The following is a 23130-nucleotide window of genomic DNA, read 5'->3' as shown; positions in this document are numbered from 1 at the left end:
CAGTTTGCACATCAATTCTCAACGAGTTGTCATGTGTGTGTGGGGGGGGCAGCTCAAAGGAGCCATCCTAAACAGGACTAGGAATCCTCCTCAGGAGTCTTCAATTAGGGCCAGGAAAGTGTTCTTAGGCTCACACTGTGTCAATCCTGTGCATTACTGCATGGAAACCAGTCAGGAATGCAGTTCCAACTAGTTTGGCATCTGGGGGCATAAGCCTAATATGCAAATGATTCCTGTGTAAAAACAATGGTAATACCAGGGGGTGTGGTCTAATATGCAAATGAGTTTCTACTGGACTTTTTCTACAAAAAAAGCTTTGATGGAAACTGTAATGGAAGAATGATGCCTGAACTTAAAATGCTGACCCTGACCCCGTAGGGTTGCCAATCTCCAAGTGGCAGCTGGAGATCTCCCACTTTTACAACTGATCTCCAGATGACCAAGATCAGTCCCCCTGAAGACAATGGCTGCATCGGATGGTGGACTCTGTGGCATTATACCTTACTGAGGTCCTTCTGCTCAATATACCGTGCTCTCCCCAGATCGCCAGGTGTTTTCCCAATCCCGAGCTGGCAACTCTAATCCAAAGCCCAACAGCTAGTGATGTGCAATAAAACGGATCATGTGGGAAAGCATTCTTGCATCTACTCAGAAGCAGAATCAAGCGTCTAGGATCCAGAAAGGGAGGGAACCAGTCTGTTTGTTCTGGGGCCAATCCATGGCTGGGCCCTGCGCTTCTCTTTGCCTTCTCTTTATTCCTCCAGATGGGGTTGATTTTTTGCCTTTGACTCTTTCTAGGCTCCGCCGCTCTTTCTTTCCGCCTGCCTCTCTCTTTGCCCTCGACTCGAGCGGGTCTCTCTAATTTTCGGAGGGGTTGCTGTGTTTATCGGGCTCTCTTCGCCGCCAGTGGGAAGCAAAGGCAGGAGGCGGCAAGTGGCGGGGCGCGAAGACTCTTCCGACGCGCGGGGTGGGGGCTCTTTTCTGACCGGGCAGAAGACCGACGAACGCCCGGGAGCCAGAGGCGCAAGGGGCGAGCCGCCCGTCGGCGCTTGGGCTTTTGACTCCTCCGCCGGCGGCGCTTCCCACCAGCCCGGCGCTCGGCGCTCGCCTCTCGCAGCTGCTTGGGCTGTTTCCTCCCCGGCGCGCGCGCCCCCCCTGCTCGGCGCATGGCTGGCTGAGTGGGCGCGCAGGCGGCAGCCTCCGGCAGGATGAAGAGCTCCGCGGGTGGCGGGAGAGAGAAGCTGCTCGGAGCCAGAGCCCAGCCCAAGAGCGGTAAGTTTGGGGAGCCGGGGGGCGCCCCGCTCTGACTCCGCGCAGCGTTTGGCGGGAACGAGGAGCCGCCCCCGTCTCCTGCTCAGCCCCAGTCCCAAGGCGGGAAGAGCAAGGAAGGCGCCAAGCGGTCGCTGAGGCAGCGCAAAAGAAGCGCAAAAAGGCCTGCGGGAGGGGCAGCGGCGCCCGGGCGCTGCTCTCACCGCAGCAAAGTTTCCCTTTTGGCGGGGTTGGTGGCCGCTGGCCGGGAGCAGCCGCTGCTTCCTGTGCACGCGGAGCTTGGAGAAGGGGGGCTTCCCTTGGGCTCCGTGGAGCCGGGACCTTTGCAAGCCAGAGAGGAAACTCCTCCACGGCCCCGCGCACCTTCCGAGTGGCGGCGAGACCCGAAACGCAGCTGCCTCAGGATTAGGATGAGGCAGAGCGGATTCGATACTGTGCCTCAGCTCTTTGGCAAGACCCGGTGGCCCTCTGGTTGTTCGCTGGTTCTGGCTGTGGTTGTTATTCATCTTCTGTCAAATCTGGATAGAAGGAATGAGGCTCACTGGCATTGATGTGATAAGACATGCTTTAAAGAGTACTCTTCACTTGGAACGTTGCTAAATGAAGAGCTGTTGGGACTCGGGCTTGTTTGGAAAACTCTCGCAACTAGAAGTTTCTGCTCCGACTCCTGGAGCCACTGCACTTTGTGCATGCACCAAGGCATTCTTTTTAACTTCGTGTGTTACTGACAGGGTCCTGGCATTGAAGTGAGTATTAGGGCAAAATCTTGGTGAGCAATGGAGAAGATAAACAGCCAGTGATTTGTAAAAGCACTTAGGAACTTCAATAAATCTAGAGGGAGCACTCCAAACTTTACTGGCTTGCATGTTTAGGAGCTTAAATGCTTCGAAAGCATTTAAAAACAACATCAAACCCTTGCTTTGCTTTTCTGTGGGCAGAAGACAGATGTGTTTTCTACTTGCTTAGCTGAGTGCAGCTACCAATTTTGCAGAACTTGACTTCATGGTAAGAGGGGAGGAGGAGTGGAGACTGATACAAGAAGAACCTCTTTTGCAACCCACTGTTTGCCAGTGGATGAGCTATAGTTAATAAGAGAACAGCTTATTAATTGTATTATTAGAAACATTATTTACTATGAAACTTTCTTGTCCTTTATGATAGTTAAAGTGGTATGACAGCTGTTTAGAATGCAACTTTACTCTTTTTTGATGACTGTTCTTTACCTGTACTTAAACCAAGTAGGTTTGCACATAAACCCACTGTTGAACCACAGTAATTACAAAGGGGAAAATTAATAATTACAGAGATGCAGTTCAGTGTGTGTCCCAATTTTAAAATGATCTGTGCCATTTATTGCCAAGTGTGTTTTCCCAGGGAATAACTGTCGTACTTTGGCAAAAGAAAAAGGAGGAGGGAAGGTAAGACAGAAGTCTTCCTAGGGAAAGGATATAAAACTGTAAGCTTTGGGGATAATCATACAGCTGTGAAGGGGAACATAATGCTGCTAGCAGAGAGTTTATTAAAGATAGTAATTGCTGTGAAATTTAATGGAATGATGCTGTCAGGATGAGAATCTGGCTATTTAAAAGAAGAATTTACAACAGAGCCTAATCCTACTCCTACACCTGCCTCCTAATTTCAGCAGCTGCAGTTTTCTCCTTACGTTGTTGCTTTGTGAAAGACATATGAATGGATCTAGTGCTAAGTGGCTACTCCAGAGAAATAATATCACATGAAGGGCTATGCTATGAATAAAACAAACAAAAAAGTTGAACAAAGGGCACATTTCAGTCTCTCCTAGTGGCAGAGTATTCCAGTTGTTCTTTGAGGAGGAGAGGCATTCCTCCCCCCCCCCCCAATAACTCTGCCTTAAAACTTACTTTGGGCTTTTATCCTGTCCTACATGTGTCTCTAGATGTAATGTATGGGCCTGCGTTTTGTATGTTCTAATGTGAGATGGTGTGGCATGAGACCTGAAGCTAAAAGTAGTACTTTGTATTTACAAAGAAGTGCTCCTGCACATGGAAGTTTTTGTTTCATTTCTTTCTGCAAGGTGTACAGAACGGTGATTTGACAACCAGTCTGTGAGGTAAACGGAGAGAAGATATAACAAAGGATATCTAATGAGATTCATGGCTAAATGTGGATTCTAGTCTACCTTTTTACAAGCCTAAGACCATCATTTTAGCCAGGGCTGGATTAAAGCCAACTGACGCCCTCAGCACAGTCACAGTGGTGCCCTTCGGCTCTTCCTTCACTTAACTAACAAGACATTAATAAGTGCTGAAGGTGAAATAAGAGATTACAAATCCATTTTTCTTCCAGGCCATCCCCCAGGTCAGACCCTCAACTATGTTAAATATATTTTTTATTATTTATTGAACACTAAATAGCCAGCCCGTAAGCAATTAAGCAAAAACCCCTCTGTTGTGCCCCCCTTCAGTTGGTGCCCTAAGCCCTTGCTTGAGTTGCTTCTTCTACTTAATGGTTAATACAGGGCTGATTTTCGTCACTGGTCTCACAGAAGTTCATGTGGTAAAGAAGGTGCTAATGAAGTTCACTTTAATCATGCTGTTGGGAACATTCAGAAAGGTGCTTTTGGCATATATTTTTTGCATATAGTGTCAAAAACTTTGGGATACCACACTATAGTTCATGGATGACTTTTCCTTTAACTGTTAAAGAATGTTATGGGTTATTTCTTTACCTCAGTAATCCTAAATAATAAATTATGTGAGAGGTCCTGAACCTCAGAGACAAGGTAAAAGCTCTCATGAATTCATCCATAATCTAATTCTCAGCTTCACTTGGCTACACTTTATGCTCACCCTGAAAAATATATCAACCAGCTAGTTACACCACCATCATTTGGGGTTGTGATAGTCTCCTCTTCTTGTTTTCCCTTTTTAATTATCTATATTTTTATTAATTTCTATCTTTTTAGTTATCAATCTTCCCATTTCTCTCTCCACAATAATTTCAGTCCTCCATAGTCTCAGTCCATCAGTATATCTGCACATTCAGTAATGGTGTTGCTTTCCTCAACTTAATACTCTTTGCTGTTAGACATGGTCATCCAAAAGAAATTTTTTGCAAAACAGAAGAATCGTGCCCATGTAACTAAAAATCTCCTGAAGCCACATGAGAAAACACTCATACACATGACTTTTGGTGGCTTCTCTTCTTATGTAGCTGAAATGTCGGCAGCCTCCCACAAGAAGTATGACATGGTTTAAGTGGGTGTCAGCAAGGAGCCTGTCAGATGCCAAACTGGAGTTGCCTGCCTGATTGCTAACCAAAGAGGGCAAACTACATCACAGCTATATGAAACAAAGCCCATTGGTCCCTTCTTCTCTGCACGGTATTTTTTGGGGTGGGGTAGGTGGGTTCCTTTCCCCTAAATCTTTATCCTTCCAGCAACTTTTGTCCCAGCGGGTGTTTTGAACTTGTGTTTACCAAACATTAGCAGCTGGGTGGGAAAGTCGTGGGCGGAATGCCACTAACTATTACAGTTGGAAATAGCTCAATACCAGAAGGCATTTCTTTTTCTGTGACAGCTTTGTTGGGTATCTCGCCTGCTGTTGTGGGAGAAATCTGATAATTCTAGAAGGTTGGGTCTGTGATCCTTTGAAGAGGTGCTTGGCAATTGCACTGCAGTGCTATAGGGAACGAAAAGACCCTCTCACATATGCTAAACCAGAAAATGTACACTCTAACCATCAATTTTAAGATTAATTAGTGCAGGGCTCTTTAACTTTTCCAGGTCTTTAACTTCCAAAGTGACAGCATATGACCTGCTGAGATGGAAGCATAGGACGGGAAGTCTAGTTATATCACAAATAGATAATAGATGTAACAGGAAGTAATATGACATCAAAGCCATATGAAAGGGAAAGGAGAGGCCATATTTGGCCTCACCAATGTCAAGGCCAGGACCATGCGGCAAAGAGTGGAGAACAAGAAACACAAACTATGCACCTCAAGCTGTACCGTAAACAGGAACAAGGTAAGTAGGGTCAAAGAGACTGAGGCAGAAACCAAGATAAAGGAATGAGGTAAATGCAGATACTAGCAGAACAGGCCAGTTTTGTGGGTTTGTGATGGTGTGTTTGTCAGTGAGTGAGTGAGAAGAGGAGTGCATGTGGAAAAAGGGAAAGCTTTTGTGAAAAAGAGCAGAGGTATGCATGCATACAAACCTATGTACAGAGGATCAGCTGATAGATGGGCTGTGCCAGGTGGTGGAGAGAGTGAGAAGATGGAGTGCTTTTGTTGGGAAGGGGTACTTCTTAAACCTGTGTGAAAAAAAATTCCTTGCCACCATCATCTTCCATGCTTCCATGACTGTTTATATTCAAGGAGAGGTAGATGCATTGGCACCCTTGCTCCTTGTACATGTGCAGCAGCAGCATTTCCTTCCAAATAGCAGCCCAAAATAAGAATTTTATGGAGTGTAGTAAGCCAGTAGTGGGTCTCTGTGACCCACCTGACCTTTACAACCCATGAGTTGAAGACAGTAGTCATGTGTAAGTTTCATTCTGAAATTGAACTAATGGTGAATTCTTATTTATTTGTATTCAGGAGTTCAGTGGGTCTTACTTTCCAGCCAGTATGCATAGGGTTGCTAGTATTAACTTTGGAACACGTCAGTTGTGCCACTGAAAATTATATGAAATAGTACATATCATTTGATTGGTTTAATGCAGCCTGGTACAAACATTAATTGTGTCTTACAACTATTGACTGTTTCATATTGCATTTACTAAGGTGTAGTGCAACTGTTTTACTTTTTTATGTTTGACTGCCTTTGATACATGAATACATTTTCATTATGGAAAACTTTAGCTGTAGATTCTGGAAATGTGCCATGGTTGAAGTTCACATTGGTTATGTAGGACACCCAAGTTTTAGTCTTTGCCCAAAAAACTTGCTGTTATGCCAGTTGTCTATTCTTGAGCACGATTTACTTCAAGGGATTATTATTGCTTAATTAGCAAGTTGATCTAATAGGAAGGCTGTGGATCATCTATGAAAGCAACAGTAATCATAGGTGATAATCTCAGGATAAGTATTGAATCTGATTAATTCTTTTTGTGTTGTCTAGTGAACTAAAAGAATGTGCACGTAAAATTATTGGAATTTTAGCCCAAGTACTCTATTTAGTCCTCAAGTTCAAATAAATGCTTCACTTCCTAAATTTGGCATCTACGAATAAAAGTTAGGACTTGATTAAGGATTCCAACTGTTCCCTTTATCAGCACAGATGCTTTACTTAAAACATCCTTGCTAAAGAAAAAGCCCACAGGGATGACAAAAAAGGTAATAAATGTGTGTCTACCTTAGTATTTTAAAAAACAGTGTTTAATCTGGTAATACCTTAAAATTGTAAGCAGAGTTGCCTTTCTGACCTCTTTATGAATTTGTAAGATTTGCTAAGGGTGGGTAAGATTGTTTAATTTACAGAGTAGAAGAAGTGAGGCCTGAGAAATGTTAATCAGCTGGAAAATTATATGCCTTTTTGTGGGTATATGCATTCTGTCTCCATTGCTTTGACAACAAACACAAAACTATTTCTGGATTCTCCTCCAATATTAATTTGCTCCATTGATTCTGAAATTAAACAGCATGAATTCAGTGAGCAGAGGTTTTTATGTTACTCATGACAATTAAGTAGTTTGTTCAGTAGCTTTGTTTTTTTCAAACTGACACTTTGGTCCTACATATTTTGTGCCCACATAAGAACTTTCAGTTTTACTTAGTCCCTTCATGCAGTATGCCTGATTAATCCCTCAACATTTGTATGTTAACACAGCAATAAAATTGCTAATGCTAATTTAAAATAAACAAAATCAGTTAATCAACACTAATATGAAATTAATTCTAAAACACATGAAACTACAAGTCAAACCATTGGTCTATCAGGGTCAGTAATATCTGCTTTCATTAGTACAGCTTTCCAGGATCTCGTGTCTTTTGCATCACTTACTGTCTGATCTTGTTAATTAGAGATGCTGAGGTTTGAACCTGGAATCTTCTGTATACAAGCCAGGTGCTCTACCACTGAGGCATAGCCTCTCCACCTGCAGCAGGAATAGGACTCAAAATATAATCTTTTCCTGAGCAGAAGATGAAAGAACCATGTATTGATAAATTTCCCATGGTATACTTTCAATATGTTGATGTTTCAAATTTCTTGTTTTTAATTAGTTGTCTGCATTAGGTTCATTACCTGAGAGAATAGTGGCCCTATAAATGTTTCAAATAAAGTCTACTGTAGTTAACATTTTTTGGGGGGAGGGGGAATCCTTTCCCTTTTTTCCTATGCCATATTTGGTGATTAAGTATTCTATAAAGGAGGAAGTGTGATTGCACATGAAAGCTCACACCTTGAATCAACTTTTGTTGGTCTTAAAGGTGCCATCGGAGTACAAATGTGTTATTCTGCTAAGAGTTTATGGATGGGTTTTATCCTTGTTTATGTGCCTGCAAATGGAAGGATCTTGTTATATAACAACAGGGCCATTTCCCATTTGGTAAAACATGGCCTAAGCAGGTCTAATTAGAAGTTAAATCCCATTTTATTCAACAAGGTTTTCCCCCCAGGAAAGTGTTCTCAGGTTGCACACAGTTGGCATGCCAGGATGTGTGCAGATTGGGAATGATTTATATGTGCTGTCCAGATCTTTGTCCTTTGCCCAGCCAAAGCCATGGGCTCATGGTATGGCTATCTGTAATCATAATGGTAGTAATGTATCATGGAGTTTTGAAAGGGTAGGAAGAAAATTCTTCACTGATAAGGGCTGAATCTTTGTGGTGAAATGATTTCTTTTGGAAGTGCTCTAGGAATGAGCTCATCTTCCAAAATTTTGATGGAGTACTGTTTTTAAAAAATGTTTTCAGTACCTTTAGCTCAGTGACTTTTGATTCTCACATCTGGAAGTTTCCAGTCCTAGAATTCCATTCCCAGTCTCAGACTTTTTGTATTTCCATTTAGACTTGTGTTGTAGCAATGAATCATCTTGTCCATTAACTAAGCTTGGACGGCCTGCCTAGGCACTGAATTTGTTTCATCACATTGCTGTAACAATTGATTGGAATCCTGGCAACCACTACTACTTTCCAGATGTATTTGGCCTGGATTTCACCCAGTGTTGTTCAGAGCAACAGAAGGATAAGACTTCATAGCATTTGGATATATATCTTTATTCTGCTAGGATTTTCCTTTTCCCTGTTGTGTCAGCTTACAGAGAATGGTTCTGCCTTGGATGTTAACGTGCATAAAAGGATGAATGTGTGTTCTGGAGATTGGAAGCTTTCTTCTTATACAGAAGTGAAAACAAACCAACTCACCCACCCCAGATGACCTTTGGGTTAGCCCAGTTGGCCTTCCCCCCCAAAATCAAGGAGTTCATTATAACAAGGAAGCTTATTTTGAAGTAGGCTGTTACCGTAACATAAAAATATTTTACCTAAACTATTATATCAGTGTTTCAAATCTAACCATATTTAAATAAATTCTATTAAAACTGTGGGACCTTCCAGTGAGAAAATATGATTGGTACTTGGCTATGTGTTGACTTGTTTGGCAGTCATGGTAGAAAAGACTCAAAGCTGCACAATCCTGTTTCCCTGTAGCCTGTAAAAAAGAGATCAGATAGCATCGGTTATATTGCATTTAAAAATACATTGATAAAAAAATTCTGCCATATTTTAGTCAGATAATGCACTCTTTTTATAGGCAGATTGCCGAGGAGATGTTTGGCAAGACAGCCAAAGAAAGCAAATAACATTATCTAAAGGATACCAGTGTCAGGGTCTACATGCATAATTGTCCCTACATGTATAGGTCCCTGTGACCGACAGATGATTGCCCTGCTTTGAGTAATGCACCAGTCTTCTTGTTGCCAAGTTTTAACGATGTAGAGTTGTAGCAACATCCATTCAGGAAAGGGAGAATGCTGAGTGGAAGGGGGAGAACTGAGAGTGAAGTGGTAACTCCAGCAGTTCAGGAGAGAGAGTCTGACTGCTGAGGGGATTAGTGGGTTTTGATATATGGCTCAGGTAGAGCAGATGGGTTTTTTGATTAATATTACTGAGGAAAACTGATCTTGAGAGAGTCTGTCTTATGAGGCAAGTAGACTAGACATTTCTGTATTGCTATGTATTGCTGCTTGCTATGAAGCAGGTGGACTAGACATTTCTCTATTGCTATGGTTGTGGGGGTCTGGCTAATTTGAAGAATACTTAATATTGGAGCTGTCATACAAGATGGAATCCTTATGTACGTCTGCCTGCTTGGAATTCTGGTGAGCATTCAGCTCTGCAGAAATGGGAAGCCTTTGGGAACAATCGGAGTTAGAATGTGCAGAAATAATAGCATGACAACAATCAATAATAGTGTAGTAGGGTACTATGTTTAGTAGGGATGGTGTACCATCTTTGTACTAGATGCGTAGAAACTGTATGAGGATACAGCTGGTAACCAACTTCTCTGCCTGCTCTGTGATAGTATTGTGTGAATTTCCCTTCTTTCTCTTAGGACTCAACTGTATGAGATATGTGTAGATGCATGATTGTATCTCCAGATGTTTTTGATGTTCTTTAAAGGCAACTATGTAGAGCAACTATTTATATTTGGATTAGGATTACAACATTGAGGCTGTTCAACTGTTCACCTTGTACTGTTTCCCACTTGGAAATCTGTTGTGTTACACCACCCAGTCTTCCAATTCACTATCATGTTGCTCCATTTCTTGGAGCTCTGTCAAGCATCTCTTTCTCTGCATTGCTGATTGCACTGTATGGACATTATTATGAAAGTACTGGCTTGGATCTCTCAGAGAATCTCTGCTGATAGAAGGAATTTCTGAAAGTGTGGGGGCAGTCAGGTTTGCCATGTGAGGGGTGAATTAACAAAAATCACCCCTTCTCTTCTGGTCTCAGTGCTGCCTGGGACCTAGGGAAGAAATATGTTTGCATTTGCATCTCTGGAACAGCATCAGGGAGCAAAACAAATAATCCTGTCAAGAATTACTACTTAAATAAAATCAGTCCAGTGAACTAGAGTGTGAGCACTATGGAAAGGCATTGTCATCCTCTTTGGTGGCATGCTTGGTATAATTTGTTTTAAAGAACCTCTGTGTTGGTTGCTTATCAGCTGAGTCACCTTTCTCACCACTTTCTGACCTCTGTGGGTTCTAAGACAAACAGCCAGGTGCTAGATTAACAGATCTGAACAATTCTGAATATTGCCTCTCCCCCCCCCCCCCCCCCGTTTGATATGAGGACATAATCTTATATCTAAGAGTAGAATGAAGGCATGTTTGCAGATACTTAACCCAGAGATCTGGGCTGCACTGACACAAACAGATGGTTCTGTAATCTTGGGTGACACCCCCTCCCCCCCCCCGGTTTGTCAAAAAATCTGAAAACTAAAAAAAGGATTTTTATAAAGAAAAGAAAAGTTGAAACAGAACAGTTGACTGCACAAGCACAGTTGACAGCAGAAACATGAGAAAAAGGGTGAGAAAAGGGAAGATAGATTGGATGGGGCACTTACTGCTGGGTGCCCAGAGGTTGCTGCAGGTAGGCTGACAGAGTTGCCACAACTGGTGGTGATATGACAGTGTGAGTAGCCAGGGGACTCTTCATTGTGGTAGCAAATATGTAGGGTGACTGGAAAAGTCACCACCACCACCATTGGGCATGACAACTGGCTGAGAGAGTTGCTGTCTTGCAGCCTCTGGGCCTGTTGTGTCTCGCTGCCTCACTGCCACGAGGCTAGTTGTACCAACAGTGTGGATGAGGACAGGGATCCAGCATTCCTTCCTCCCAGGGGTGGAATTCTAGCAGGAGCTCCTTTGCATATTAGGCCACACACCCCTGATGTAGCCAATTCTCCAAGAGCTTACAAAAAAGAGGTCCAAGGGGACTGGCTACATCAGGGGTGTGTGGCCTAATATGCAAAGGAGCTCCTGCTAGAATTCTACCCCTGCTTCCTCAGCCTTGTGGTGCAGCTCTCTGCCCTCCACCCAGTGTCACCTCCCCCCAGCCTGGCATGGCTCTTTGCCTCCCCATGTTACTGCAGCCACCCCCTGCCACTCATTGTTGCCACCAGCTCCTTGACCTGGTGTGGCTTGTTACCTCCTCCACCCCCATGGTTACAGCCTGGGTCCCTGCTGCTACTGTGGCCCCTGCCATGATCCCCCACTTGTATGGCATAATAATGACATAAAGAAGCCTGCTCTAGACCTAAGAGATCTCAGTAACTATTGATGAATCTCACATGTTCAATTCTTGAGCAAGGTGATTGAACAGGTAGCATCTGGGAAACTTCAGATTTTCCTAGATGAGGAAAATTGGTCAGATACTTTCAGGTCTGGTTCTAGACCTGGTTATGGGTTTGAAACAACCTTAGTCAACTTGGTGGATGAATTGCACTGGGAGATGGACAAAGGGAGTATGCCTTGGTTGTCCTGGACCTCTCAGCATTTTTCAGTACCACTGGTCATCATGGTATCTTTCTGGACTATCTTTCTAGTCTGGGATTGGGATGCCCATTCTGCAGTGGATTGAGTCTTATCTGGAGAGTAGGCTTCAGAAGCTGGTGCTGGGGGACTGTTAGGGTCCCACAGGGTCCCATCTTGTCCCCTGTGCTACATGAAACTGCTGGATGGAGTTATCTGGAGATTTCAGCTGGGTTGTCATCAATATGCAGATGACACAGCTTTATCTTGTACTTCTGGCTGATCCCAGGGAGGCTGTAGTAACTCTGACCCTGGAAGTAGTTTTGGAGTGTGGGCTAATAAACTGAAGCCTAATCCCAACAGTACAGTTGAGCAGAAGGTGTGACCCAGGATTGCAGGTGTTACCCATTGTGTATGGGGATGCACTCCCTTTGAAAAAACAACTCTGTAGTCTGGGAATGCTCTTGGACCCAATGCCTGTTATCAGGTTCAGCTGGTTAGCCAGCTGCATCCTTTCCTAGGCAGGAAAGGATTGGCTAATGTGGTGCATGCCCTGGTAACATTAATTAATTTATTTAACTGAAATTTTTACTGCCCTTCCTGAAGCCAGGCTCAGGGTGGTTCACAACAGTTAAATAACAGTTATAACAAGTAAAATCAAATAAATAGCGTTAAAAACATTACAGTCCCCTAAAGAAGAAGACGGCATCAGATCTTAAAGGTGCTACTGTCACGCAGAAGAGGTGACCCTAAAGTGGAAGTGGGAATGCCAAGATGGAACCTTTGATGCCCTCAACCAAATGCCTGGCAGAACATCTCTGCCTTACAAACCCCATGCAATGGTAATAAGTTTTGCAGGGCCTGGATGGAATTTGGCAGAGAGTTCCACCAGGTGGGGGCCAGGGCAGAGAAGGCTCTGGCCCTGGTCAAAGATACCTGGATATCTCTGGGAACAGGGACCACCAACAGATGTTGATCACTAGAGCTCAAAGGTCTCTTGGGAGTGTACCAGGAGAAGTGGCCCTGAAGGTATGTGGGCCCCTGGCCATTAAGAGCCTTAACGGTCAATACCAGGACCTTGAACCTGATCTCGTACTTCACTGGGAGCCAGTGCAGTTCCCATTGCACAGGAGAGATGTGAGCTGTGCATGGTGGAGTCCCCATGAGGACTCAGGTCATTGCATTCTGCACCAGTTGGAGTTTCTGGATCAGCCTCAAGGGCAGGCCCATGTAGAGTGAGTTACAGTAATCCAACCTGGAGGTGACTGTTAGGGAATTATAGGAGTATAGGAACTTTTCATAGGACTCCCATTCCCATTGGGTTCAGTAAGGGCGGAGGATGACTGGTAATGACCCAGTAGTTTTAGAAAGAGAGAGAAAGACGCTCCAAGTTAAAACCATTTGTTAAAATTAAAACCATAATGCAAAAACCTTCTGAACGTATAAGAATCTAGCATGGAGTATACAACATTAATTCAAAATTCAATATTTAAACATTGTGCATGGTATTTATAAAGGATATCCTTGGGTGCACTTGTCAAGGCCCAGAGAAATGGGTTGTTGGCTAGAACAGCAATGAACAAGAATAAATTCACACATTAAATACCTTTGTCCATTCATAGGAGCTAATGTAATTGTCAGTCATGTTAGCCAGGTTGCCCTCAGATGAGGTATAGGGGAATTTATTACGTGGGCAAAGATGGTAATTGCATGGGGTCAGTAACCTATGTATACAGGAGACAGTCTACCCAAGATCCCTTTAAAATAACAAGGAGATTTGTGGTAAGCTAAAGGATTTTTATTAGATAAATAGTTCAAGCATACAAAGGAAATCACACAAATAATCACACAGTCCTAAGAAATATTAGATAGGGTAACAGATATCAGAATGACACATATAAGGAAACACTTTACCAGTCTCAAAGAATCCAAATGAGCCAAAAGCAGAGTCAATAAGGGAAGGGGGAACAAGAAACGACCAGCGTAACTTGCTATAATGGACCCAATACTGATCAAGTATTTGGGGGTGGCTCAAGCAGCAAAGGTGGGGGTACCACAAGAAACACATCAATCTGATAAAAAACTGGCCTTCTTATAGCCAATTTATGTCTTCAGGTGTTGTCAGGTAACACCTGACATCACCCTGGAGATGGCTTCCAGGAAATTGACAAAAGGATTAATGGGTGTTGATGGTTTTACCTATTGCAAACCATCACTAAATCAAAGAAAAATGATGGGTCAATCTAGCGCCAAATTACTGTCTATTGTGTCACTGGATCTAACACAGTGGAGGAGATCTACATGACAGGATTAAGTCCTTGATGGTGATCATTTTTCTGGATGTTTCATTGTGTCAAACGCTTGCCTAGATGGTTGGCAGGAACAGTCTTTTGTTAGGTGTGAAGACATGACAGCATGTCTATTGTTGACTGTTGACTTTTTCATTTACATCTCCATAGCACGACTGGAGTATGTGTGGCACTCGCCTCATAGTGCTTGGCAGGATCGAGATTTGTTGTTTTAGGACACCTCAGGAACATGGCTTCTATGAGGGCTGCTTTTTGGTTCTGTCTTCTGATGACAGGAATGTAGTTGCAGTCTGTAGGGCTGGGCAGCTCTTTAGGGAAGCATGATCTGGAGTCCGTCATTACAGGAGAAGTGCAAACAGTCACACCAATAGCAGGAACAGGCAAGGAACTGTTTGGAGCCTGGCTAAAAAAGCTTGCTGCTTTGTTCCACATAGAGTAAAACGTCCATACTGGGTTGGTACCCAAGCCAGTGGCTTAGAGTCCAACAAGACAATGTCCAATAGGGCAGTATGCATGTGAGTTTAAGGATAAAAGTCCATAGTAGCTAAGTGTCCATGTGGGTATGGCACCAGAGCCTGGGGAATCATAGTCCATTAAGGTGGTGAGGAGGTCCAGGGCTAACAGTCAGGTCTGTGATGAGCCTCCGATGTATCTGATGTACATTTCCAGACAGTCTGTCATTTTGATAGGTGCAGGTTCAGGATTGTACAGAATGGCTCCTGTGCAAGCTAGAGACATCCAACTGCAGGGGACCTCTCTTGGATGCTCCTCTAGATGCCTTTCAAGTTCCACACCCTCTGTTGCTTTGAAGTTTAGTAAACATTTAGATTGAGTGGAGACTTGTTTTAATGATGTATTTTTGTGTTGTTTTAATGCAGAGGTGTTTTAATTTGTTATGAGGGCCAGATTGTACATAAATGTCAAGTTTGTTGAGCCAGGTCATGAATACAATAAAATGTAATACAAGGTTCTGGAGATATAAACTTTATAATAGTTATTTCAGATGCTGAATGGCAATAGCAGGTAAATTACAACAATAGGCTTGATTGGATTAGGTGTGATATGCAGGGGGGTGGTAGATGTGGGTATACCAGCATTGGTAATGAGTCAGGAAACCTCAATTCGATCCAGGAGGATTCAGTTCAAGAGGATGCAAATAATAAATGGACATAAGTCTGATACTAGAAACCACAATATTCAAAAACCAGTGTGGGTGTTATTTAACCACTCAGGACATTGGATGGGGGTCATTTAACCACTCAGGACATTGACATAAGAGCAGCAGTTCTCTTATGAAGGAATATCAAAGTGCGATTAGAAAGAGAGGCTGCTGAATTGCAACTTATAATGAAACTCAGTGCATCCTCCAGGGCTCAACTAAAACCTAGGTTTCCTGTCTCATTACCAATGCCTGCTTTTGTGATTTGGCTTCTGAAACAGGAGTATCGAACTCATTTGTTATGAGGACTGGATCTGACATAAATGAGACCTTGTTGGGCTGAGCCATGTCGGGCCATGCCGTGTGTGTACCTATTTAAGATTAGGTAGCGGAGATATACACTTTCTAAAAGACACAAACACAATTAAAGATTTTAAAAAACCTTAAAACATGCTTAAAACATTAGCACTCGTTGGTCTTAAAGGTACTTTCTTCGTATCTCTCCCATGGGACCCAGGGATCTGGACAAAGGAAGCTCTGGCTCTTTCCTTCCTTCCCCTGGGAGCCAGGAAAGGGAGAAGCCTCAGCCAATAGAAAGAAGAGAGCTTGGCTCAGTAGCTGCGCTGTGCAACTGAGAGAGCTTGGCAAAGCAAGCTCTCCCTCCTCCCTTCCTTCTCAAGGGAGGAGCCTCAGCCAATGGAGAAAACAGAGACTTCGCTCTGTAGCTCCTGTGCTATTGAGCAAGCCTTGCAAAGCAAGGTGTTATGCAGAAGGAAGCAGATGACAGCCAGTTGCTTGGAGGCCTGATAGGAGCCCTCAGAGGGCCTGATTTGGCTCCTGGGCCACATATTTGACACCCCAATATAGAACCATTAATGTATTTATAAATACTTAGCTATCAACTTCCATTATTAAACAATGGAATCCAGTGGAATTGGATTATTAAACAATGGAAGCCAATCCAAGTGTTCTAATTCCTGATCAGAGGCTTTTTGAAAGACATTCCCAGATAGGCACAGATAAATCTAACCTAAAAAAAGAAACTTTTCAGAACACGCCCAGGAAGCTTTTTATTTCTCTTTTCCACTTATCCCAATGTGCCACTTTCTTTTAACACACATGCACATGTGTGTGAAATAGACAGACAGACAGGGAGAGAGAGAGATCAAGTCTCAAAGAAAACATCAGACATTGTGTTTGTAAGAAGAATCCATCTATCTTCTATCCACCCTCCCTCTGAAGAAGTGTAGGAAAGCTTATATCTGAAATAAAAAAGTTGCTGTTCTTTAAAGAGCCACAGGGCTTAGACTTTGTTCTCTCTCTTGGGTGGGGCACTCTCTCACTCTTTGCTGCCCCTTCCCTGCTTCCCAAAGGAGAAGCCCTCAGCCAATGGAGGGGAGGGAGGCTTAGCTTGGAAAGAAGTAGGAAGCAGCAGAATGAGCTGGGCAACAGCAAGCTGCAATGAAGCAGCCACCACAGCAAAGGAGGAAGCAGGAGGGAGTCAGCTGCTTGTGGGTTGGATAGGAGCCCTGCAGGGGCTGGATCAATTCTGTGAGCTGTATGCTGGACACCTCTGTTTTAATGGCTTTTAAGAGGAAATATTAATTAGTATGTCTGTTTTAATTTTCCCTGTGGTGCAGAGTGTTAAAGCTGCAGTTCTGCAGTCCTAAACTCTGCTCACGACCTGAGTTCAATCCCTGGCAGAATTGATATCTTTACTGAAAGATAGCCAGCTTGAAGTTGACTCAGCCTTCCATCCTTCCGAGGTTGGTAAAATGAGTACCCAGCTTGCTGGGGGGAAAGTGCAGATGACTGGGGAAGGCAATGGCAAACTACCCTGTAAAAAGTTTGCCGTGAAAACATTGTGAAGCAACGTCACCCCAGAGTTGGAAACAACTGGTGCTTGCATAGGGGACCTTTCCTTCCTTTCCTTTAATTTGTTAGTCACTTGGTGGCCCTATGAGGGCAGAAAAATGAGGCAAAAATCTTGCTAACAATAAACAATGATACAATAATGCCATAATTATAAAATAAATTAAAATGTCTTATTATTATTTTTTTGTTAATATCTGAATACCTGCTAGTAAGGCTTAAAAAGAAAGCCTAGGGTAGACTTTCCAGTTGAGAGAGTCAACTTTTTCTTATATTGACTAAAAGCTGTGCACAGAAAGCAAGCTTTTTATAGTCTGCAAATGCCATTCACGCAGGTGTGCATAATCCAGTGATAAAGTGTTCAAGAGTTTATGCAGGTGGTGTATAATCCAATGATGAGTCAAAATGCATGAATGTTTAGTTCCTTGAATCTAAAATAATGAAGGCTACTGATAATTTCTGATGGCAAATGTGCTGTTGGTTTTCATTACACAGGCATTTTGTGCAAAATGTGTAATTGGTTTATGGCTAATTCTGTATTCCAAAAATGTATTTCACATCCAGTTGCCACATTACTCTGTTTCCATCTCCCCCCCCCCCCCCACTCACACACTATGTTAGCAGGTTGTTTCCATACCAAGTTTATTCCCACTTTTCCTCAAAGAAGATTAGGACACTGGCTCTTCTTTCCCACATTTTTATTTCACAGCCATCTGTAATAATAGGTCAGGCTGAGAGAGTGTGATTGGCCCAAAGTCACTCAGTGAACCTTTGTGAAAAATTTCAGTAAAGATATCAAGCTTTTCATGTATTTTGTAAATGGAAGAGGTTTTTTTGTAAATTGCCATCACGATTTTTAAGTTTTATGCTTTTATGATTTGTAGTCTTATTTATCTTTTGTGATTTGTGTTTCATGTTCTGTTAGGTAGCTCAGTTCTCAAATTTTTCATTTTCTTTCCTTTTGCTTCTGAGAATGTGTGTAACTGATCTGGTACTCTAATTTACATTTGAAGAAGTGAATATTTTTCATTTTATGAATAACTTCATCTTTAAAAACATTTTCTAATGCATGAGTGGGAAACATGTTAACTTCATCTATCTTCCGCTGAATATATGCAGTCTGGTTTTAATACGTCCCTGAAAGGAACTGACAGAGCTGTGTGGGGTGCATTAATTAATCGTTGTTTGAAACACATATGAAATACAAACTGTCCAGAACTATGCTAATAAAACTGCTTGTGTTTTTTGTGTAGAAAGTGATTTGCCACTGGATTTTCTTTTGAAGTTCTCAATCAGCTAGAGCATTTAGAAATGCTAAAAAACAATAAAAAAGAGAATCAGTGTTTGTTCCTGTTGTGAGATCTATAATGAGCTGATAGTGTGCCTAAAATATAGGACCTTTAATTACAAAAATGGGAGATTTTGTTGCCAAAATATTGTACTACCCCACACAATGTCATAATTCATAATGTTCTTATATTTCAAGAATGCATTATCCTATTCTAAATATTCTTTTATTGATAATCTCTTGGCATGTTTTGCAGGGAGGGGTTGGGGCTGGCGGTAGCGCAGGTGATATATCAGAGGAACAAACATAAACCAGTCCATGTGTAATGCATTGGTGTCTTACTTTCTGCAGAGACCTATTATGGATAGCTTCTAGGCAGTAATGAGTCAAGGGGATGAGTAAAAGAGATGATAGCCTTCTCCCAACTTGATGCTGGAGAGCTGAGAGGTCAGGTTTGAGCGAGTCGTGAAGAAAGTGCTCCTCATGCTCATAATCAGTAGCTGTAGTTCAGCATTTACCTGCGAAACTCTCATATCCAACCCAAGTACTGTGATGAAAAACGAGCCCTAACGGTGGGAATTGTGCCAGTGTTTTGTTTATGCAGTTATCACTCCAAATTTTTAAAGTTTTTTTCCACCAGTAAGTGTACTGAAGATCAACAGGTTGCACTTTCCAAAATTACTTCTCACTTTTAAAACATTTGTTCTTTTCTTATGGTGAATTAATATAAGCTTATGCACTTTTCCATTGACAAGAAGAGTTCATGATGATCTTCCTGTTAATTTATACTATTTGAAGTCTTCAGGTTGTGGAAGCAAACTTATGACATCCAGGGGTAGAATTCTAGCAGGAGCTCTTTTGCATATTAGGCTACACCCCCCTGATGTAACCAATCCTCCAAGAGCTTACAAGTCTTTTTTTTTTGTAAGCTCTTGGAAGATTGACTATATCGGGTGTGTGGCCTAATATGCAAAGGAGCTCCTGCTAGAATTCAATACCTGATGACATCACATTCCAACCTGTGGGCTCTTCATTGCTCATTGCAACTTTGCTGGCTTGCCCTGGTAGACCTAAATGTATGAACATTCTTCATTGGAAAGCATTTTTCTGTTTGTTCCCTTCTTACAACTACGGTAATTGCTTAATGAAACTGGAGAACATTTATATATAAGAGTTTGCCCTGTCAGATCAGACTGTATTTTTAAATTTATCATTAATGTGGTTATTTGTTGATATGATTAGAAGTGTTGTGCCATGAGCAATTTACCTAGATGTGCAAATCTGAGAAGCCAAATACATTCTTTGTTGTAGCTATTTTACATAGATTGCGATTCTTCAGTGGATAGCTACATATATTTTTCCCTGGTAAATTCTATTAAAATAGTGGTAAAGTAAGGTTTATACTGGAATTCTTTAAGGAATATTGACTATTTTCTCTTCTCTATTGTTTCACATATGGAATGGATTTAAAGGAGAGGCTTTATTAAGAAATAAAGCAACAAGCTTTATTAAGCTGAAAATTCTAGTTCACACAGTATATTATTTGAAAATATTATATTCTTAATAGCATATAAAACATTTTGCTCTATCAAGAGGTACAGTATTTGATTCCAACATTTAAGTTTTTTTAAAAAATATTGGCTTTCTGTGTCCAATTTTTATCAACTGTATTTGTTCATGCTTCCCAGTGGCCTCTTCAATTACTAGGTTGGCTTATGTTCACATATGACAGGGAGGAAATAAATATATTGCTGTAAGTGCCTGTAACAAGATGGGGTTGCAATTTCTTCCTCCTCTGAGCATAATTCTCTTTGGTTGATGTGTGTGACTTTGAAGGTTATGGCTGTCCAGTGTCAGTAATTCACCAGGCCATTTTTTAATTGCATCTGTTTACAAGGTTAGCTGTTTGATTGTTATTAGAGCAAACAAGTACAATACTCTGTTCCCAGGTTACAAGGGAGAATGTTTTTTTTTAAGCAGCATCATGTTTCTTATGCTTAGCAGCATAGTGTGCTGAGTCAAATAATTTGACTTTCATTTTTTGGATCACTATAATCAAAATGAATACCAACAGAAAACATATCAATGATTTGAAGGCTGTAAGAATACTTTGACAATGGAGAAACTCAATAGCAATGCTGAAAACAAAACCTGTGCGAGAAACTGTATGTAGCTACTGCAGTGCTTAAACAAACTTGTTAATCTTAAAATGGCTTTGGATGTAATATAAATGTGGGCAATCAATGGTAATGCAAAATAAGCAATAGGAATGTACATCCGGGTCTCACAGCTATTGCAGAATGCTGTGGTGAAGCTGTTAACTAATTAATTAATTAATTTATATTTCAATTTATATCCCGCCCTTCCCACCGAAGCGGCTCAGGGCGGCTTACAACAATGGGGCTCCCTTGTTGGGAGCACATTCAGCCAGTGCTGAAAGAGCTGCACTGGCTACCTATTGTGTTCCGAGTCCGTTTCAAGGTGTTGGTATTGACTTTTAAAGCCCTATATGGTCGGGGGCCTGCCTATCTATGGGACCGCCTTTCTCCGCATGTTCCCCAGCGAGCACTGTATTCAGGGACACAAAATCTACTGTCCATCCCTGGACCAAAGGAGGCCAGGTTATGCTCCACAAGGGTTAGGGCCTTCTCGGTGGCAGCACCAGGAATGTGGAATGCCCTCCCGGAAGCTATAAGGGCCCTGCGGGATCTTTCTACCTTCTGCAGGGCCTGCAAGACAAAACTGTTCCAACAGGCATTTAACATCTGACCCGGGAGAAGACTGCCACTCCACATCTCTAAAGAGCTGTGATTACTATCTGACCACCATCAGGAAAAGAATCCGCCTGTATTAAAGACAGCACCATAGAATGTTTTTTAGAATGTTTTAATTGTAATTGTATTTTATTGGTTTTTAAATTGTAAATGTAAATATTTAAATTGATTATTAGCCGCCCTGAGTCTGCTTGTGGAGAGGGCAGGATAGAAATTTAAGTTAAATAAATAAATAAACTTTCTGTCTTCTGTACATCTTTGTCTGAAGTTGTATACCTTTATATTTGAAGTCCCACCTACAGATATTAATCCATTCTTTAGCTAACACAGAATGACATATATTCTAGTGGCTCTGACAGAGGAATTGCTTAAATTAAAGGAAATGCTTTTAGGCTGGCAGACTTTATAGTTTACTGTGTGAAGTGGTAGGAATAAATGCCTTTTCTTCCTGGACACTTTTGACAAGAAGAGATTCTCTGGTGCTGATGATCCCTGATAATCACGTTTGCTCCTCAGTATGTGGGTTGTGGGCTTGCCGCATAAGAGACTGTCACATCATTTTCAGAGAGAACCTCAGATTTGACCAGTGCTGAATTATATAGCAGTTATATGAGAAACCTATAACCCATTGTCTGAACAGTTGATTGTCTGGTCAAAAGTTGAATTAAATCTTATGTCTGATAAATTAACATTGGCATTCTGTTGCTAAAGTATTTGCTACATCCAAGGGAATGAAAAGTATTCCAGTCCAAAGTCTGCCAGTATATTGTATCCAAATTGTTTATATGTGTTTTATTCTTTTATAATTGTATTTACATTTATTATGACTGTTAGCCACCCAGAGTCTGCTCCTAGAGTGGGCAGCATATAAATCTGAAGTAAATAAGTAAATAAAGGACTGATGTAGTCTGTAGAAGTAGAAGGAACACCTGAAATTTCTGGAGAGAGTGTTACACCTCAACTAACCTTTATTGGGGAATATTAATATTTCTTAGCTCAAAATGGTGAGTCTATGAGAGGTGAAATGAGCAAGGATCTCTGTCAATGTTTACAGAGATAGACCACTGAAAATCCTTTGGTTAATAATGGGTTTTGTTATAGGTATTGGTTTTCAAATAGTTACATCCCAATCAAACAATTTCAAGCATACAAGAGGAATACAGTGGTTAGCTGAATAAGTGTGGATTTGAGGAGAGGTGATATAATACCTAGATCTTGCAGAGTAGGCTCAGTCAGAGGAAAACACAAGGTCTCTGGAGGGAGATTTCTCTTGAGAAGGGAGGGGGGTGAAGGCAGGAAGGGATGGAGGGAGGAGAGGATGGAGGAATCCCAATCCTGACAGGTAGGATTGCCTGTTTTCTAAGGTAAATTACGTCACGTCAAGCGATTCAATTACCCAATGAGGAAGCAGAGTGTCACACCAATGGAAAATCAGAGTGTCATATGTGGAATATCCAATCAGAGATCATTGTGTCATAGACCCATACCCCCAATAGAGGAGTTTTAATTACACTGGCCAAATGACTTTTTATGGCCCTGTTTTTCCAAACTGATTCCTTTGAAGCTCTCCGAAAGTGATAGATTTCTCCCTTAATGTCAAACATGGATAGGCATCCATCAAGTGTTCAGGAGACTGGTTGACTTTGATAGCCTTAGCAGTAATTAAAGAAAAATAGAAATTTTGTTAAAAGTCAGATTCCCTGGCAGAAATGTGAGACCAGTTTACGGGTATACCACACATTCACAACAAGATGACCACTTAACCTTTAGCCTTTGTGTTTCTGCTGTCTTGCCCTGAAGAATAACAGAACATATATACACAAGCCATTTATTTGTGTTGCAGGGGTCCTGGTAACTCTAAATTTTTTATGTTTTGATAACAGGTCTTAAAAGGTTGCCAAAAGAGGTGAAGGACCTTTTACAGCTCTGCCCACTACGTGTCCCTCTCTGGGCCTGGAATTCTTCATTTCCAGGAGCAGAAAGATGGATGCTCATT

General features: G+C 41.9%; 1 protein-coding gene across 6 annotated transcripts in view; it reads left to right on the top strand.

The window, feature by feature from the left end:
• The first annotated feature begins 1178 nt into the window (after positions 1–1178).
• ZNF385D (zinc finger protein 385D) overlaps positions 1179–23130 on the top strand; it is a 638761-nt gene continuing 616809 nt past the window's right edge. For all 6 annotated transcript variants that reach the window (XM_060248779.1, XM_060248777.1, XM_060248778.1 and 3 more), the window contains exon 1: positions 1179–1272. In XM_060248779.1, coding sequence (XP_060104762.1) covers positions 1209–1272 — 64 coding nt within the window. In that variant the 5' untranslated portion in view covers positions 1179–1208. The remainder of the gene's footprint in view (positions 1273–23130) is intronic.

The sequence above is a fragment of the Heteronotia binoei genome, chromosome 10 (genome assembly GCF_032191835.1).
Source record: "Heteronotia binoei isolate CCM8104 ecotype False Entrance Well chromosome 10, APGP_CSIRO_Hbin_v1, whole genome shotgun sequence".
Lineage (NCBI taxonomy): Eukaryota > Metazoa > Chordata > Lepidosauria > Squamata > Gekkonidae > Heteronotia > Heteronotia binoei.
This window is presented reverse-complemented; position numbering and strand designations above follow the sequence as displayed.